The 20,611-nt window shown below is 35.5% G+C and overlaps 2 protein-coding genes across 2 annotated transcripts in view; both read left to right on the plus strand.

The window, feature by feature from the left end:
• Nucleotides 1–235: 235 nt before the first annotated feature.
• LOC145295926 (uncharacterized) lies at nucleotides 236–4,687 on the plus strand. Its single transcript, XM_080141749.1, has 2 exons — nucleotides 236–835; nucleotides 1,002–4,687. The coding sequence occupies exon 2, from the start codon at nucleotides 1,025–1,027 to the stop codon at nucleotides 1,931–1,933; it is 909 nt and encodes a 302-aa protein (XP_079997875.1). The 5' UTR covers nucleotides 236–835; nucleotides 1,002–1,024; the 3' UTR covers nucleotides 1,934–4,687.
• A 7,008-nt stretch (nucleotides 4,688–11,695) lies between these two features.
• LOC145295928 (splicing regulator SDE2-like) overlaps nucleotides 11,696–20,611 on the plus strand; it is a 45,885-nt gene continuing 36,969 nt past the window's right edge. Inside the window, exon 1 of the mRNA XM_080141804.1 lies at nucleotides 11,696–11,962. Coding sequence (XP_079997930.1) covers nucleotides 11,831–11,962 — 132 coding nt within the window. The 5' untranslated portion in view covers nucleotides 11,696–11,830. The remainder of the gene's footprint in view (nucleotides 11,963–20,611) is intronic.

Raw genomic sequence — 20,611 nt, forward strand, 5'->3', positions numbered from 1 at the left:
CGAATATATGTCAACCTATGTCACGGTAATATATATTGAGCGAATTTCTAACAGTATTTTGTCTAGTTTATTATTTATAACACCTTTTCCCGAACTTACCGTGTTTAAGAGAGAGTCGGCCACCATTTTGAATTTTCCAATACATCGGTAAACACTGCATGTTTTTCGAGCTGAATAAACATGTTACATTGAATAAAAACATGAAAATTATATCCAGTTTGGTAGGAAAGTAACTTATCTTGCCTTTGATAACATTTATTTGTTATATATTTGTTTTTTGACAACTTTTTCGAATCTATGTGTACAGTAATACAAACCCAAGACTTATTTTCTTATCTCCGTGAATACAGTTTTCGGTTTACGTGAACTTTCCGCGCCCTCCTAACATTTTTCCCCCTTTCTCAACTATTTCTGTGAATTATTACACTGGTCAACAGCAAATTTGGTGTCTGAGTTTTTTAAGCTGATTTTGAACAATTTTGATGTGCTGAATCCAAAAATAACACTCTTTTTGCTGGGTCAGGTCGACATTTTAAGCTATCATTAATTTTCTATTTTTTAACTTTTAAATACCCGAGAAAGGTACAACAGAAGTATTAACCATTTACCGTTTAAAGTTCTATTACCTGAACAAATTTAAATTTTTTAGCACTAGCAATACAAAGAAGAAAGCATTTGAATAAACAATTTTTGATTAAATTTTAATTAGGGAGTCTAAGTTTTGCGATTATTATGTGATATTTAAAGATAAGATAAGACTTTATTTGGCCCATACAAGAATTCAATGGTAAAACTTGTCATTAAAACACACCAACATATGAAAGCAGACGAGAAGGTAAGTCTTACGTATTGGTTCTGTGTGTTTCAGAGTCAAATTATTTCATTGCTGTGTGATTAAAACTGTTCGCAGGACATAGATATAATTGTGCCGAATTTTTTTGATACAGACTTTAAATTTCATGGAGACAACGTACACAAATTTAACTTTTAATTTTTTTCAGGTATACAATTGGCGACTCGAAGAATGTGTGTAAATAAGCCAGATGTTTTTTGCTATATTTGTGGTGAATACACACTTGCACCAAATCGCAATACTGTCACCACCTTTATCAAGCGCGTTTACTATGCATATTTTGGCGATCAAGACAAAAGTTGGGCACCTCACATGGTTTGCAAAAGATGCACAGAGCATCTCCGTCAATGGAGCAAAGGCACGCGAAAGTCCATGAACTTTGGCATCCCCATGATTTGGCGAGAGCCTTCAACTCATGCAACCGATTGCTACTTTTGTGCTATCAATGTCATGGGGATTAACAGAAAAAATCACACAACACTGGAGTATCCCAATCTGCCGTCAGCTATGCGCCCTACTCCTCATAGTGAAGAAATTCCCGTACCTGTATTTGAAGATACAAGTATTGAAGAAAGCAGCAGTAGCCAGGATGAAACTCAAAGCATTACCACTACCGATGATCATCATGATGCATCCTTTCCCGATGACAATGATGAGCAGCCAAAATTGTTTTCCCAAAACGAACTAAACGATCTTGTTCGCGATTTAAATTTGCCAAAAGACTCTGCTGAACTTCTTGCATCTCGTTTAAAGGACAAGAACATGCTAAATGGTAAAGTTAAGGTAAGTTTCTTCCGTACCAGGCACCAGGAATTTTTAAGATATTTTGCTCAAGAAAAAGAATTAGTCTATTGCAATGACATAGTAGAGCTACTGAAACATCTCGGTGTACCTGAATACAAATCAGAGGACTGGCGACTTTTTATCGACAGCAGCAAAAGGTCTTTGAAATGTGTGTTGTTACACAATGGAAATCAATGTGCATCTGTGCCATTGGCATATCCAACAACATTAAAAGAACAGCATGAAGCAATTAAGTACGTCCTAGAAAAAATTTCTTATGACCAACATAATGGCTGATTTGCGTTGACTTAAAAATGGTCAACTTCTTGCTTGGTCAACAGTCTGGATTTACCAAATACCCATGCGTTTTATGCCTCTGGGATAGTAGGGATCGTACTCAACATTATGTGAAAAAAGAATGGCCAGTACATGAAGAGCTTGCAATTTATAGAGCAAAAAATCTGATAAACAAGCCTCTAGTTGACGGGGGACGTATTTTATTTCCTCCACTGCACATAAAGCTTGGTTTGATGAAGCAATTCACAAAAGCCCTGGATAAAGATGGACGCTGTTTTCAGTTTCTGTGTAAAACCTTCCCCAATTTGTCAACTGAAAAATTAAAAGCTGGTATTTTTGATGGTCCTCAAATTAGGCAGCTGATCAAAAACTCTCCCGCATTTGAGGAGACCATTAATCCTGTTGCGCAACAAGCGTGGAATTGCTTTGTTCAGGTCGTGATGAATTTCCTAGGCAACACAAAAGCAGAGAACTATAAAGATCTAGTAGCAAACATGTTAGTGGCCTTTAGGAACCTTGGCTGAAATATGAGCATAAAAATGCACTACCTGTACTCGCACATGGACCGCTTTCCCGAAAATTTTGGCTCTTTAAGCGATGAGCATGAAGAGCGCTTTCACCAGGACTTGAGAGAAATGGAATCACGCTACCAGGGAAGGTGGGACATGGTGATGATGGCGGACTACTGTTGGAATTTAAACAGAGATGTGCAAGCACCAAAACATTTGCGACAATCAAAAAAACGAAAAGACCGTAATAATGCAAACATTAAGTTTTCATTTTTAGTTACATGTACTGTACATGAAGTGTACATGATTCTTTGTTAGAATACAGCACTTTTATCATAAGAACTTACATTTTGCCATTGAAACATCATTAGTAAATCTTGAAAACATTGTTTTGAAAAATACAAGTCGCATAATTTTAAATTCAAATTTACAAAAAAAATTGACCTCCGAGAGCAAAATGGATGTTATTTCTAGATTTAGCATGGCAAAAATATAGTAAATCAGTTAAAAAATATCAGACACCTTTTAAAAAATTTCTTTTTGTTGACCAGTGTTATCGATTAGATACTAAGCTACCAGATTATAAATAAAAATATATTAAAAAAAATCAATATTTAAAGATTTTGATGGGGGTTCAATTTCACATACAACGTTTTAGTTAATTGATTCCCCATTTCTTAAACTTCTTAAAGTTGATACCTATGAAAAAAAAAAAAAAAAGAAGAAAATGTCCAAAGTGAACAAGTTCTAATTGAATCGTCCCCCTAAGTAATCCAAGTTGCAAAATTCCCACTGTTTACTATGCTAAAATCACAATGACTAATGTATACCTATTAACCCTTATCCTCGAGTGGTCTCTGGGCCTTGATAAGTGGTGACACCCTTGTAAAAAAAAAAAAAAAAAAAACTTATTTACGATAGCGTCGTTTTGACGTTAGGTCCTCCAGCCCCTCCGTCGTCGTCGTCATCGTCATCATCATCATCATCATCATGTTGTGGTGGTGATTTTTTTACTTTGGGAAATGTTCGGCCTGTCCTCACGTCATTATTTTTTATTTTATTTATTTACGACTTTTAGCCTCCATCGCCATTATTATTATGGTATTATTATTTATTAAAAACACTTTTTCAAGGATTAAGCCAAAAAATTAATTGCAAAAAAGACGAAAAAGAAAAAATTTGTAGGGGGGGGCGAAAATTTCACATGAACCCTGTTTTTTTTTATGTTATGCAAATTATTTAATTATCCTCATTTTATGATAACTCAATATAAGAATGTTGAGAAGAAATTCAAATATACGTGATTTCTTGGAAAAAAATCCGAGAATTAAAGAAAAATGTTGACAGTTTAATTTTGAAAAAAATTTCAGACACTTAATTTATTTATCCATTTATTTATTGCGGACTATTATCCTCATCTACAAGATGAGAATAATAGTCCACAATAAATAAATGAATAAATAATACAAATTATTCATCTTAATAAGAATTCCAATTAATTAAATAATACTTAATTTATTGTATTCATTTTTCTTGGAAAGATTAAAAAATTATAAAAAAATTTGTGACTGTCACGGTCCTGGGTCCAGAAAACACCAGGGGAAGAAAAATAAGATGTAAGGGTGGACGTAAGTCGAGCAGTGAACGTAAGTCCATGGCAGAATGGAAAGAAATCAGACAACTGTGACATTGTTGGGGACAGGCTATTTTTAGACGCCATGGTATGGGGTAGGCACAGCACGTAAGTAAGCATCAGGGGCAGCCGAAAAGGAGGGAGAGAAAAGGCGAGTTTGAGTTGGCTGTTGGAAATGATGAATGTATCTTGCTGGGTTCTTAAAAGTCAAAAGCATTGGAGAGAATGAAACTTTAAAAATGTTACGTGGTTGCATCTCACTGTGAAGTGTAAATAACATAAAAATGAAAAAGGACATTTCCCCCCCCCCTCGCGCGCGGTTCACTGAAGGATCACCAAATTGAACTCGCATGAAAAGCAGGTTTGTGAATTTCTCTTCATCTATCCCCACCAAAAGGACATTTAGATTGTTTGCAACCTGGCATTTGAATCAACCGTATTTGATCGATGGAAATGTACCACTCAACAAACTGTTGATTCCATTTCAGAACTAATCCCCCCACTTTCTCTGGGACTGACAACGACTGTCTTTTTCCTCCATCATCATTGAACTTTTTTCTTTGCTGCTTTCATTTATTGGTTATTGATTTTGTTGTTTATAAAAAAAAAGAAATAAAACCCCACAAAAAATATAAAAACTATATTCCCACCTCCTGCCTATTATTATTACATGTTGAATTTTTGCCTCGTATTTGTGCATTGTTTCATGATAAAAATATAACATAAAACCAGTCGTTGTGTTTACTCGGCAACCATCTTTATTTAATACTCTTCTTACACCGGTCACCTCCAAGGGGCGTTACTCCAAACGGTGTAACACCTGTTGCTGTTCATGCAACATCTTCCATTTTCTCAAAGAAAGGAGAAAACAAACAACAAAAAAAAACGTCTGAACGGAATTAAAATAAAATATATATAAAAAGGTGACCTAGGCATTCATTGGGCAGCCTACCCTCCTGCCTAACAGGGATTATTCTGCCCTTCCCTACTTTATTTCGCGTAGTCCCTGAATCTGACAGGATCTCTCACTACTCTTCCCGACCGTGTTGTCCGTAGGCTTGCTTTTGTTTGTTTGGGGCTTGATATCATTGAGGGTGATGTTGGGTTAACTCCCTCTCCCAATTCACCTTTATACCCAGGTTGGCCTGTGTCATCTCTCTCTTCTATGCCGTTACCTTCATTCCTTACTATTTCGCTCTGCACTCCGCATGGCTGGTGAATCAACGATGTAAGTGGGGGTGCTTCTGCAGTTTTTTCAAGTCGACCCTATTCCGTCGATATAACTCCCGATTCACTTTTACATTGTATGACTGCTCATCCAGTCTCTACCATACAATTGCCTTCTTCCACTCTATCTGACCCTTTATGTGGGGTTTCATCTGTACTACATCTCCAGGATGTAACGGTTGAAGTGGTTTCACTTTGTGGTTAAAAAACTGTTTTTGTCTCCTGCTGTCTCGTTTGATATACTTTTTGAGGTTTTTGGCCAATTCTGGTCTGAGTAACTCCTCTCTAGTTGGGAGAAGCGTTTTTGTTCTCCTTGACATCAGCTTCTGAGCTGGTGATAAGAGACCCTTAGATAGTGTATTCCTATGATCCAACATTGCTAGGTATGGATCAGCCTTATCCTCCATCGCTTTCCGGAAAAGGTTCTTTGCCATTTTTACTGCAGATTCCACTTTCCCATTCGCCTTACTATTGTATGGACTGACAGGTGTATGTATAAAACACCACTTTTTAGCAAAGGTAGAAAATTCCTGGCTGCTAAACTGAGGCCCATTATCAGTTACCACCTGATCTGGTATTCTATATCGTGCAAAATGATGTTTCAGTTTGGTTACTACTGTCTTAGCTTCTGTATTTTGAAGATGATCAATTTCCCAGCAGTTGCTCATGTAATCCACAGTACAAAGATAGTCTCTATCTGTAAACTTAAACAGGTCCACTCCCACTTTCGCCCAGGGTCTGTCAGGAACTTCATGAGCCATTAATGGTTCGGCTGGATTGGCTACTTCGTATTTTCTGCATGTGGGTCATTTTGAAACATAGTCTCTTATCTCACTGTTCATGTTTGGCCAATACAAACATTCTCTTGCCCTTCTGCAACATCCTTCTATTCCTAGGTGTGTAGAATGCAGCTTCTCCTTCAGTATAGCCCACTGAGTAATTGGAACCACTACACGATTACCCCTGAAAATTAACCCATCTTGTACAGTCATTTCATTTCGTATACCAAAAAACGGTCTCACCTCTGGGTCAAGATGTATTTTTTCGTCTGGCCATCCCTCCACAATTACTTGCTACAACTGCTACATGCTTCGGTCTTCTTTTGTGGCTGAGCGCAGTTCAAGCAGCCTCCTCTCTGTTACAGGAATGTATTCAGCTTCCTTGACATCATCTTCATTGTCCATATCTTCGCTGTTCACTCCGTGGATATATGCTCTTGATAGCGTGTCTGCAAGGAACATCTTCCTACCTGGATGGTACAGAATGGTAGCATCGTAAGCCTGTAATCGCATCAGCATGTTTTGCAGTCATTTGGGGCATTTTCCCAACTCTTTTTTCATGATAGCTTCTAATGATCTATGATCGGTCAGTACCGTTATCTGTCGACCAAACGTATATTGATGAAATCGTTCGGTAGCATAGACTACTGCTAGCAGTTCTTTTTCAATTTGCACATATCGGGTTTCTGTGTCAGTCAGCGCACGGCTGATATAGGCTAGAGGTTGACCTTCCTGCAGTAGTGCAGCCCCCATACCCTTCTCACTTGCATCACATTGAATGACCAAAGGTTTCTTGGGTTCATAGTATCTCAATACTGGTGCCTCACTCACTAACCTTTTAATTTTTTCAAAAGCTCTTTCATGAATTTGGGACCACGTCCATGGCACATCTGCCTTCATTAAATTCCAAATTGGGGCCATCACGTCGGAAATATGTGGCAGAAACTTTGCCAAGTAGTTCACAAATCCAGCCAATCTTTGCACGCCTTTAACATCTGTTGGGCATGGCATCTCTTTTATAGCTTTTACCTTCCCAGGGTCAGGAAGTAACCCATCACTGGTTATCGTGTGACCTAGGAAAGATATAGATGTTTGTCGTAGGTTCAATTTTCCAGCATTCAATCGAATCCCACGATCACGGCATCTCTGAAACAGTTTTCTCAGTTTTTTGTCATGATCAGCTGTTGCTTCCTCCATTGTTTTACCTTTCCCAATCACCAGAAGATCATCTGCTTTGTTGATCACACCCTCTAAATCCCATACATTGTTAAAAAGGGCCTTTTGAAATATCTCTGGAGCTGGAGTAATCCCAAATGGTAAAACCTTCCACCGAAACCGACCAAATATCATGGTAAATGTAGTCAAACGACTACTGACTTCATCCAATTTCAAATGCCAAAATCCATCTCGTAAATCCAGGGTGGAAAATACTTTGCTGTCAGCCAGTTCTGGCAGCAAATCATCCAATGTAGGTAGTTAGAAATGTTCCCTTTTCAAAGCCTTATTTAGTGGTCTTGGGTCTATGCAAATCCTTAGATTTCCATTTTTCTTCATCACCAATGCCAATGCACTTACCCATGGAGTTGGCTCACTTACTGGTTCAATAACTTTCTTTTTAACCAATTTCTCCAATTCAACTTTTAATTTGTCTTTCAGTGCGACTGGCACTCTTCGTGCTGCAGCTACATTTGGTGTTACTGCTGTATCCACCTCCAAATTTACCGCTCCAGGTAACTGACCCAATTCCTCCTTAAATACATCTCTGAACTCATTTATAATGCTGTCAGAGTTCTGGCTGCTGGATTCATCCACTTGGGAAATTTTGGCTATCATTTTGAACTGGTCCTGGTTGATTGTGATGAGTGCCATCTTCTGAATTGCATTTGCTCCCAGTAAGGGATGGAAATGCTCTTTTACAATGACAAACTTAACTGCATATTTTTGTCCAGTTTTGGGGTTTATCCTTTTGACTCAACATTCTCCCAATGGCTTCACATCTGTTCCATTCCGCATGACCAGTGCTTATTTGAAGGCTCCAGTGTTTTCCCCATTACATGTTTCTCATTCAGTATGTTTACTGATGCTCCACTGTCAAGCTGAAAAATAATTGGCTTTCCTTTCACCATCATTTCCGCTTTTATCACCTCATGATTCACAGCGTTAACTTTTTCTTTTATTGTTACACTGTCTACCTGCCCATAGTCTGAAGAACTACTACTGTCATCTTGATCCTCGTATTGTTGCGTTTTGACAGTCTGCACCTTCTTTTTCCTTGCTAGTCTGCATTTTGCAGAAAAATGATTTTTTCCATTACAGTTGTAGCATGTCTTGCCAAATGCAGGACATACTTCCTTCTTCGGTCCATGTTGCAGTGTACACGCTCTGCATTCTCTCACAGTTTTTCCCCCTGGCTTTTTCTTGTGTCTGAACTCCACTCGGTTCACTCTCTCAGGCCTTCGGATACTGGCTTGTAACGTAGCATTTTCAGACAGCTTACAAATGTCTATGCATCTTTGTAAATCCAGCTGTCTTATTTTAAGTAACTCAGCTTGTGTCTGAGGGTTACGTATTCCCAGCACTACTTGATCTCTGAGTACTGAGGAAACGCAATTGTCACAAAAATTACACGTTTTTACTAACGTCCGAAGTGCCGTAATAAAAGATTCCACAGTCTCCGTTTCTCCTTGCTTTCTCGTGTGAAAAACATAACGCTCGTAAGTTTCATTTGTTTCCCCTATAGCATATTTATCAAATGCCTGAATAATTTCCATAGGCGTTCTTTCATCTTCGGGCGTTGAAAAGTGAAACCCGTAGTACACTTTCAAAGCATCATCCCCTAATGTATGAAGCAAAAGTGCAGTTTGATATTGTATCGACTGGGCTGTCAGATACGTAATAATAGCATAATTATACCATTTCAGCTTAAATAGCTTCCAATTCTCTGTCCAATTTTTTCTCCATACAAAGGGGTGGTGGTGGTCTTATGCCAGCTACCGGTCTGTTTATTGCACTCATATCTCCTTCCAACATTTTTTTTTTTTCCTCACCACCTCGTGGCATCGTAATTTTCACACCGAAAAATTAAACGTTACTTATCTGTTTTTTTTTTCTTTTTCTGCTACCTTTCCACCATTTTGCTTTTTCTTCTCTTTATTGTACATCCCACCACTGCCACCATGTTTCATGTGTGAGGATGCCCACGGATAAAATATAACATAAAACTAGTCGTTGTGTTTACTTGGCAACCATCTTTATTTAATACTCTTCTTACACCGGTCACCTCCAAGGGGCGTTACTCCAAACGGTGTAACACCTGTTGCTGTTCATGCAACATGCATGCTTTGCTTTTAGCCGTTTTAATTGGAGATCCGGGCAAAATTTAATAGACAACTAAATTTTCCCAAACCTGACTGGAGTTGGGCAATGACTTTAATAGGGAACCAGTCAAGTGGCCACTCTTAGTAGTAAAGTCCCTTATTCTTCTCTAAGCCAGTGCATGCCGGGAGATATCATATCATATGGGTGCACGCATGACCCTAAGTCTGTGTGCTGTGGTCAAAATTAATGTTGTGTCTTTAAAACATGATCAAAGATGTAATAGTGATGAAAAGTCATTATTTGAAATTATATTTGGAGAAAATCCAAATAATAACTCTTTCATTTAAAGAAAAAGATTGTAACAATGTCATCATTTAATGAAGGTTATATTTGGAGAAAACAAATCCAAATGTATCCTATATTTATAGATAATATCGGAAAATATTCCCAATATTTTGTATTTTAGTCAGAGTGACTAAATATTTAAAAGTGTCACTAATTAAAATTCATTCATCCTATAGGACTTACGGCGGAGTAACCAGGCATAGGACTGTAGCTTCTGAGTCAGCATTCACCAATTTGAAGTCAGAATTCGTCAATATTAGAGATCATGGTTACAGGTGCAGGAATATCTATAAGTCGAAAGTGGTAGAGTATCATTGGGACTTTTTAAAAGATAAATTTAATGAGATCTTCGACTTACAGAAGGACTCCACCAAGTTACATCCACATCCATATGAACTTAAAAGGCGTGAACAACTTCGGAAAAATAACAACATTCGATAAAGAACTCGAGATTTGTACTGTGATAAAATAACACCATTTATTAACATGTTTAAGAAAAAGCAATTCAAATTATTCCAACGTTAAGGATTTTGCAACAAGTGTTCCTTAGACAGTTTTGTTAATGTGTGTCTCAAAGAAAAGTCAAAAGTTCATGGTTACAGATTTTCAAGTTGAGAGGAAACATACATGGTTATTTTCTGGATGAAAGAGAAAATCATTAATTGCTTACGTAATATGTGTGTGTGTGTGTGCGTGCGTGTGCGTGCGTGCGTGTGTGTGCGTGTTCAATACGTATGCAAACAGCAGTGCGAAATAACTTGTTGAAAAGAAGTAGTTCTCATTTGATATGGTGACTTTCCATGATGAGAATTTAGGCATATGACGTGTGCAAAGTCATGTTGATGATTTTAAGTCCCCAAAGATGGAGTTGAGCAATGATGCTGTTATTCGTAGAGTTCTAGAACGTTCTGGACTATTTGTTGTATCACTGTGCGTGAAGCATAACGTAGTCCTTTTATCGCATGTGTGCGGATAGGTAAATTATGACGTTGTGTCTTTATGCATACTTCATACGTATGCGTGTTGAAAATGGTGATTACTTTGAAATGTCTCTGCCAAAGATTTGTTTCAGTCATATATAGCTGATGCTACAATCTAAACGATAAATCAATAAAAAAGAATAAATAAAATACATGTTTTTGCATCTTTAATTTAACGTTTACAGCTCACAAGTTATTATTTCTTTACTAAAGAGATGGAGAAATTATTTTTTCAATATTTATATAATAATATTAGGTTAGGATATAAATATCTTCATTTTCAGAGTATCAAGTAATATTTTATCATTTATTACTTGAAAAAAAAAAAAAAAAGAAAAGAGAAGAAACGCATGAACCCGAAATTTGCTCACGATTCCGAGTAACCTTTTCAATTAAGAACTGTTTTCTTGAATTTGTCCTCAGTCGTGCAAGATTTCCACAAAAAATAAATAAAAATTTTTCATTGAATTTTTGTCTCTCGTCATGCAAGATTTCCAACAAAAAAAAAGAATTCCTTTCAAAAACTTACTTATCGTCTGTCAAATACTCAAATCAATGTCTACATTATTTATGAAATAGAATATGTATTTGTCCAAAATATCATTTTTATTTTTTAATGAAAACATATTAGGTTTTATTATAAATGTGTGTTTGTTAAAAATTACTGTCTTTTTCCGTGTTTAATCAAATATGTGTGTGCGTGTAATTTTTTTTTTTTTACAAAACAGAAATTAAATAAAATGAATTAAATGTCATCGTACGTTTAAAATATAAAACACTGCCGAGTGCTCCTTGCACTGAAATAGCAAATCTCTGTCGTTATATACCCTTACACAATTGTGTGTGTGTGTGTGTGTGTGTGTGTGTGTGTGTGAAATGAATAATAAATTAAAATCATTATCCGCCTGTTGCTAAGCAACTATAAACAACCGGATGTAACAGCCGAGCAGAGGATGAAATGACGCATTTTCATTGGTTGTAAAGATTATAACTTATGCACATGCGCAACTTTTTTTTTTTTTTTTTAACATCCTGTTTTTGTCGCCATTTCTAAAGGTTCATCTTGACATCTTTTCTCTTTATTAACATTTTGATATCGAAAGAAAATGAGTCATTTTTGTTTAGCTACCATTAATTTTTCTGGTTTGAAAAGATCTCTTCGATATGATGGCGAGTTTCCATTAACTGCGTGTGAATTTAAAAGCTGGATTTTAAGAAATCACTTTTCTCAGTTTCAGGTGAGAAATATTTTCTTTTTGTAAACAAACAGGTTTTTTTTTTGTGTGTGTTATATTATTTTACAGTTTACGGACCATTGCTGAAAACGTTATTATTTAGAACCTCATTTTTAATGTGGAGAGAGAAGAGCTTTTGTTAGCTATTTTGTACTCAGTCTTAAAAACATAAACATAAATTTATCGACTTTTTCGTACTCATGCAGAGTGATGATCCGTGCTGACTGAAATAATAACGTTATTTAAAAAGCCATTCTTAACATGGGGAGGGGAGGGTGTTTTGTACCTATTCTGTACTTAAAAAAAACACATATAAAACTTTAAACTTGGAAATACGATTTAAAAAATAGCGCGGATCACTCTCTGCGTTAGCACCGACTTTTTTTTTTTTAATTGTCGTTCTATATAATGAACATTTCCAAAATTATTAAAATAATATACCTGTGATCATACGACATGGCAACAATAAAAAAAAATCTACAGGGAGAATGTGGTGTAGGGTCGGAGGTATTATTATACAAACACCGTGACAGCGTTAGGGTTAGGATTAGGGTTTAGGGTTAGGGGTTAGGGTTAGGATTAGGGTTAGGGTTAATTCGCTGTCACGGTGTTTGTATAGTTTTACCGGGTCGGAACACACAGTTACTAACTTTGAGACTCTTGCCGTGATTATTTTGTTCGTCGGCAGATCAGAAGCAGTTAAAAGTGTGTTTAACTGCTAAGAAAACATTGGAATGCTCCTCAAACCGCTCCGAGTTCTGAAGGATTGAAGGACGGTTTTTGGTGACTATACCAAACCGTGACGCCGAAACTTTCCTTCCTATAATAAAGAAATACTGGCAGATGTGTATTTAGGTTGCAAAAAAAGCCTTGCAGGATAAAAAGTACTGAGCACTTATTGATCCGTGCTGAAATAACATTATTATTTAAAAAGCCATTCTTAACGTGGAGAGGGGAGGTTGTTTTGTACATATTCTGTACTTTAACCTTACAATTGAATAAAAAAAAAAAAAAAAAAAACAACGGTGCTAGTGCACTTACTGATCCGCGCTATTTTTTAAATCGTATTTCCAAGTTTAATTAAAGTTTTATGTGTTTTTTGGTACTAATGCAAAGAGTGATCCTCCGGATGTAAATAATAACGTTATTATTTAAAAAGCCATTCTTAATATGGGAAGGGGAGGGTGTTTTGTACCTATTCTAAATTCTATACTTTAACCTTACAATTGAATAAAAAAAAAAAACATCATTAAACTTGGAAATACGATTTTAAACAAATAGCACGGATCACTCTCTGCACTAGCACCGTTTTTTTGTTGTTTTTTTATTCAATTGTAAGGTTGAAGTATAGAATAGGTACAAAACACCCTCCCCTCTCCACGTTAAGAATGGCTTTTTAAATAATAACGTTATTATTTACGTCCGGATTACTCTCGGCACTGGTACCCAAAAACATATCTTAAAACTTTAATTAAACGTGGAAATACGATTTTAAAAAATAGCGCGGATCAGTAAGTGCATTAGCACACCCCAAACAAACGTAAATTATTTTCTTTTCTTTCTTTTTTTCTCACTTATTTGCAACTAACAATATATTTTATTTCTAAATCCTATTGAGAAACGGTAAAACTTGCGGAGAATGCTCTGTTACGGTTGTTGTAAAAATAGAATGAAAATTTAAATTACGTTCCGTTTTAATCTTTTTGTTTTTTATTTTTTTGTTTTTATTATTGTGCCTCCAAAACGAAAGTAAGCGAAAGAATAACATTGAATAATCGTTCGGAAATAACATTTTATCAACAAAAACGATATCATTTAATTTTTAAACGAAAAAGTCAATTTGGTATCCTTTTTTTTTTTTTTTTTTTTTTTTTTTATACGTAAGTCCCACTCACCGCTCACATTGGAAATGTCGACTTTTCTAGGCCTCCCTCCTCCGGGTATGCACGCAACGAATAAACACCCCAACCTCCCCATGTTAAGAATGGCTTTCGGAATAGACACCCCTAACCTCCCATGTCAAGAACGGCTTTCGGAATAGACCCCCCCCCCAACCTTGTCAGCAGTCAGCATACTCGAAAGCCTATCAAAGTTGACACGTCGAATGTGAACGTTTGGACGTAATGTAAAAATGTACCGAATTTAAAACGGAACGAAATTTAAATTTCCGTTCCATTTTTACAACAACCGTAAAACAGCATTCTCCGCAAATTTTACCGAGATTTTTTTTTTTTTCTATTTTTTATTTTTTTTATGTTATTTCCAACAAAATTTGGTGCTAATGCAGAGAGTGGTCCGCGCTATTTTTTAAATCGTATTTCCACGTTTAATTAAAGTTTTATGATTTTTTTTTTTATTCAATAACACCCTCCCCTCTCCATGTTAAGAATGGCTTTTTAAATAATAACGTTATTATTTCAGCACGGATAACTCTGCATGAGTACCCAAAATTTTGTTAAATGAGAGGTCCTCTATTAAAGTCATAACATCAGTTTCAAAATCATGAGCAAAGTAGTCGATGGGTTGGGTTGGGGTGATGCCAGCAGCAGCAGCATGTTTGATTAAAAACGACAGTTCATAAACATTTTATTATAAGAAAAAAAATACGACATATTTTATTATAAGAAAAAAAATACGACATAAATGCGGGAGTACCTCAGGGGTCTATCCTTGGACCTCTATTATTCCTGATATTCATAAACGACCTCCCTGATAAAATTGTTTCGGAGATGGGTATATTTGCAGATGACACCACTCTCTATAACAGATATGAGAGGAAAACAAATGAACACATATCCAAGGAAATGGCAGAAACACTAGAGGATGACCTCCAATCCGTAGTGGAATGGGGACAAAAATGGTTGGTCACATTCAATGCTGCTAAGACTAAGCTTGTTTCCTTCAATAACTACAAGAAACCTTCTCTACCACCAATAGCAATGGCCAAGAACACATTACCTGAAAGTACTTCTTTTAAACTCCTCGGCCTAACGTTTACAGGGAATATGAACTGGAATAGATACATTGAGAGCATTGCCAAGGCTGCTGCAAGGAAGGTTGGCTCCCTCTACCGTGCTAGAAAACTACTTATGCCTGACAGTATCCTATACCTCTATAAGGCAACCATTCGCCCATGTATGGAGTACTGTTGTCACATCTGGGCTGGTGCATCTGCTTCTTGTCTCTCGCTCCTGGACAGGGTTCAAAAGAGAGTCGCCAACCTGATAGGTCCTGAACTGTCATCTAGGCTTCAGCCTCTGTCCCATCGACGAGATGTTGCATCCCTCTGCCTGTTCTACAAATACTTCAATGGTGAATGCTCTGATGAACTGCAAACACTTGTACCTCCCCGACGTAACTACCCCCGACAAACCCGACAAGCTACTAAGTCTCATCCCTTTACAGTAGAGATCCCTAGGTGCAAGAAAGCCTTTTACTCCAATAGTTTCTTCCCCAGAACTGCGGGTCTTTGGAACTCCCTTCCGGGATTCTGCTTTCCCAACTGCAATGACATGCAGAAGTTCAAGTGTAATGTTAACAAACATCTTTCTACTCATCTCCCTTCATAATGACCCCGCTAATTAAGTCCCTGATAGTAGCCCCCTGCTTCAAAGTGGCACTGTGCCTTGTTTGGGGTGAAAATTGAATAAAAAAAAAAAAAAAAAAAAAAAAAAGTTCATAAATATTTTGGGTACTTGTACATTTTAATCAAGACATCTAAAAATGAAAATATTGAAAAAATGCTATATTGTACTTACGCGTTATGGAATGAAGTACTCTGGAAAAACAATCCACTTAATTTGATCAAGTAATTTTTTGTTTTACAGCGGAAAAACAAGCAAACTGAAGGTAGCTATGTTTGAATTTTTAGATCACAAGGAACGGAGGGAGTGCCACTGAGAGATAACTCTGTCTAAAGCGCCGACAGCCCCCTCCCCATGTTAAATAATAGTTTTTTTTCTTCCTTCCTCATAGTCTAAAAATCGAAACCTGGCTACCTTTTGCTCAGTGTCATAGCAAATTTTTCTGCTGTAAAACAAAAAACTACTTAATAAAGTGAATTTTTTTCCACAACGGGTACATACGATATAACCTTTTTCGATATTTTCATAATGTCTTGATTAAAATGTACAAGTATCGAAAAATAAAATCTCTCAATAAAAAAACAAAATTGGCGGTTGTAGACAAAAGGCTGATTGATATCAGAAATCGTCTTTTATGGTCATCTGTTGAGTATAAAAAGACGAATTTGAAAACAAGTTTGTCATTCAATAGCAAAAGAATTAGACTCACATCAAGTGAAAAGACCACCCCAAAATATAGATAATCGAATTTATTAATAGAAAGAAAGAGGCGGAAAGGCCTCACAAGGGAGAGAGAGAGAGGGGAAAGAATCAAAGAGAGATATGGATTGAGAGAGAGAGAGAGCAACGAAGAAAAGGATTTCTAGAGAAAGAAAGAAGAGAAAAATAGATAAGAGAGGAGGACATAATGATCTCAAGGAGATGGGAGGAGGAATCAGGGTACCATAAAACCAATTGTTTTAGCAAATAATACAATATTCTTCCCTCGACTGGCCAGGGTCATAGATATCTGCCTCATCTTCCTTCACCCTTCCCCCCAACCAACCCAAGATATAGATCCATGCTCTGTGAATTCAAAGAATCTGAAAATTAGTTTGATATGCCCAGGCATGAGAAAGCTAATTGAACTTTGTTTTAGGCCAATAAGCCTACATCCAAAGAACATTAGTTTGTTACTTAAACACAGAAAAACCCAAAATTAAGTTTTCTTTGCACGAATTGTGTCTGGAATTATTTTATGCAATTATTTTAGATTATAAGAAAATGATCTCGGAGTTATCATTGATTATTTGGATAGTTTACAGTGCTGACACCACAATGAAGGCCAGACTGCATGGAGAGAAGCGATATATTCACCAAAACATCTATGAAGAACCACAGCATCTGACAACAGATGGTTAACCAACAAGTTAAAGGTATTGCCACAGAGACTTAGGGTCATGCATGTTTTGTGCACTCAGAGCATCAGTGCTGGTTTCCAGTGACCAGTAAATGTCGGATTACATTTTGAAAAGATCCATCACTAGTTCTCTCCACATAAATTCAAACCAATATCAACTAAAGAGATTATCTGGACTACCATACTGACAACACTGTTTTCGTTTTACCCACATCCAAGTATTCTATATTAAGTGTATTTATTGTGAAATTTCTTATCGGTTCTACAAGACGGTCATGTTAGTTTTTAAGCAACGTTTGCAAATTAAAATCGTATGTCTTATGTTTGGATGCTTAAAATATATATTAATTCAAAATGATGACTTCTGTAACAAAATGTAAAAATATTTTTTCATGCTTACAGATTTTTTCCCCTCCCAATCAACTCAATACTAGATTTAGTGACATTACCCAAAACACCTTTCCCTCCTCATGTTAAGAATAGAATTCTAAATGTTATTTCAGCACAGTACAAGTGCAAAAGTTCCATGAAATCAATATAATGAAATCAATATAAAAATCAATTTCTCTGACTAACAATATTATCATTCAATTAAGCATTGTTTATTCAATATTTTCACCAAAAATGTTTCATGTGATTTCAATAACAATTTTTGCAAAAATTTTAAATGCAATATTTTAATATCTCCCTTGTATGTATGAACGTGTTTAGCTTTTTTTTTCCAATGAATAAATTGTCAATGTAATCAGTGATTTTAATTGACTTTTTTTTCACACTTAAAATACACTTTTACTTTTATTGAAAAGGATTAATTTAATTTATCGTTAACAAAATGTTTGAGAATAAATTGAGACATGTAAATAAAAAGCATAATTAAATAAGCAAATCTTTTTATTACAACAAAATAGAATTAGTTAAATTAATGTTTTTGATAAGCTTCGAAAATACAAAAATTAAGGTATAATAATGTTTCAATTTCTCAATAAATTTAAAAATAACATTGAATTTTTGACATTTTGGGCTTCTAAAGAAATTCTGTGCATTGCCTTTTCATTTGTTTTTATTTAGCGCTGACCAGTTTTTGTAAAAACAAGATTTTTTTTTTAAATTCATACATATTCAAGTATTTTAAGACTTTATTAATTATCTTTTAAATAGTTCCAGAAAACTAATATTTATATTTAAATTCTACTTTCAAATTTAGCTGAATTTACAAGTTTCATAGCTTTATGGGTGCTTATGCATCTGTTATTGCTCATTTTTTTAATAGTACTTTTAAGTTAAATTCAATTTTTACAACATTTGTTTATTAAATTGTTAGGTGAAAGTACAGAATAGTTACAAAACACCCTCCCTTTCCCCATGTTAAGAATGGCATTTTAAATGTTATTTCAGCGTGGTAATATAGATGCATAGGTACCACTTATTTTTTACTTTTAGAGATTAACTTTAGGCTTTAATCTTTCAAACACAATCAAAAAGTAATCAGAAACTTATAAAAAAAATTATAAGCTTTCAAAAGCATGGGCCCTCACATACCTAAGAAATACATTCTGCTGCTGGGGACAATGGTCATATATGACTATTGGAAAACCTACAGCAAAATTGAAGGAGAAGGGTTCCACCTAACTGTGAATCACAGCCTAAATTTTGTAGATTCTATGACAAAGGTGTTGCTGAAAAATATATGTTAGGAAATATCCTGTCTTCTAATAGTTTTTTCACCCACAAAAAAATAATATAAAATAAAACTTTTGGTAATGTTGACACATAGATGTGCTAATGGCCACTGATTTGTCAAGTGAAACTCAGACTGATGGACTACAGAAAACTGAAAAGAATTAAATCTTTGCTCTTTTGTAATGGTTTCATTGTTATTAAGTGCAATGCGACTTAACATATAGATTATTTATATCTTATTTGTTATGAAAATTTCAGAATTATGACTTGTTTTTTTTATAAAAATATAAATTTTTTTTTGCAATAAAACAATTTTTTTTTTTTTTTTTAACACAAAATCTAAATTTCTGAAATGAAAGTTATCAAAAGTTATTAATAATTATGAAAAAATCATTATTGGAATGTGTTAAGTGTTGAGACATTATGTTGAACAAAGATGGCGGTGAAGAATCAGCGCAGTTCCGATCCTGAGTGTTGAATAATTCTTAGTAACAAAGATGGCGGCAAAGATTCAGTGCAGTTCCAATCTCAAGTGTTAAGTAATTCCCAATAACAAAGATGGCGGCGAAGAATCAAATGCAGGTTTGTGACGGAGACGACGGTGAACTGATTGAATAAAAAAATTTGACAATTTTTATAGTAACTTTGGAAGCTTTTCATTGGTTGGTTATAACTTGTGGTTATAAAAACGATCGTGGAAATCATTGGTGTTATTCCCCCCAATTAGGAGTCAAAAACATTTAACATCTAAATTTCTGAAATGAAAGTTATCAAAAGTTATTAAAAATTATGAAAAAATAATCTTTGGAATGTTTGTGACTTTTTTGTTTGGAGAAAAAATATTTTATTTTATGGAGAGGAATCAATTCTTCAATGTGCATACTGGTGTTGCATTCTCCCACCACCCCCCACCCACCCCCTCCCATCTCATTCAACTACATGACTGACTTTACTGACATGCAAGTTGGACGTGATTGTTCCATCACTAGATTATGCAATGTTGCTATCCTTGGCAAAATGATATTCAACATGCATTGAATAATATCAATACTACCACCAAATGCAATCCATATCAATTATGCAGCCTTCTGCTAACTAATAAGTAGATTGTGCTCTTGACAAGAGATCGAACAAAACTGAAGATGTATCAAGTGCTGATACTGCAGTATGATTTAGAGACTTGGCCTCTGTGCAAAGATCTTTATGCACTCAAGGTTTTTGATGCTGCTTTTGCTACATCCAACGCATTTGTCTCTCTAACCAAATCCCAAGCTACAGCATCCATGTAAAATATAACAACCATCAGCATCACAGAAACTTTTCTTAAAAACAAACATTTCACTGGCTTTATCACATTCTTTGATAAGCCCCTGAATTCATCAGTAAGATGCTAGCCTCAATCACACCTGCCGACCAGAAGAATCTGTCTTCAGACTCGATAGGAACAGTAAGACATGAAGCCCGTGTGGTTTTGGTGTTTGATGCTGGAACCAAGAATGACTGAAGTATGTTAAAGGATTAAGTTGCTTATTGGAGGGAGTGGACCATGTTGACATAAAATGCAGTGAAGTTATTTGGAGACAGCTGAATTCTCCAACCCCAAGAGTAAACGATGTTAAAGTTAAAATAAAGACAAACTCTGGCTCAATCTTGGGATGGCTACTAGATAAACTATTGAAACTCCTGAGACTCTAACACTGTAGATCTTGTTTTGTTTTGTTGTTTTTTTATGAACATTGAACAATGTCATAGAATAATGGTGTCATCAAAAAAGCGGAAAACGCAATAAAATTGTGATAGTGTAATGAATAACAGAAAAAAAACAACAAAAAAACAAAGCAAATTTCATAGTCCTCTAACCAAGACTTAATGGTAAGATAGAAAATATCTACTTCATCATAGTTGTTGTGACTGAGGTTAGAAGTTGTGAACAGGTATTGGTTCAGAAAAGGTTGATTATTTTAATTTTTAACTGAATTTTTACTTTTA

This window comes from Euprymna scolopes, chromosome 16 (assembly GCF_053919585.1).
Source record: "Euprymna scolopes isolate OS-2025 chromosome 16, ASM5391958v1, whole genome shotgun sequence".
Taxonomy (NCBI): domain Eukaryota; kingdom Metazoa; phylum Mollusca; class Cephalopoda; order Sepiida; family Sepiolidae; genus Euprymna; species Euprymna scolopes.

Coding starts and splice junctions, on each gene's coding strand:
- LOC145295926 (XM_080141749.1), top strand. CDS start 1,025: ATGTGTGTAAATAAGCCAGATGTTTTTTGCTATATTTGTGGTGAATAC.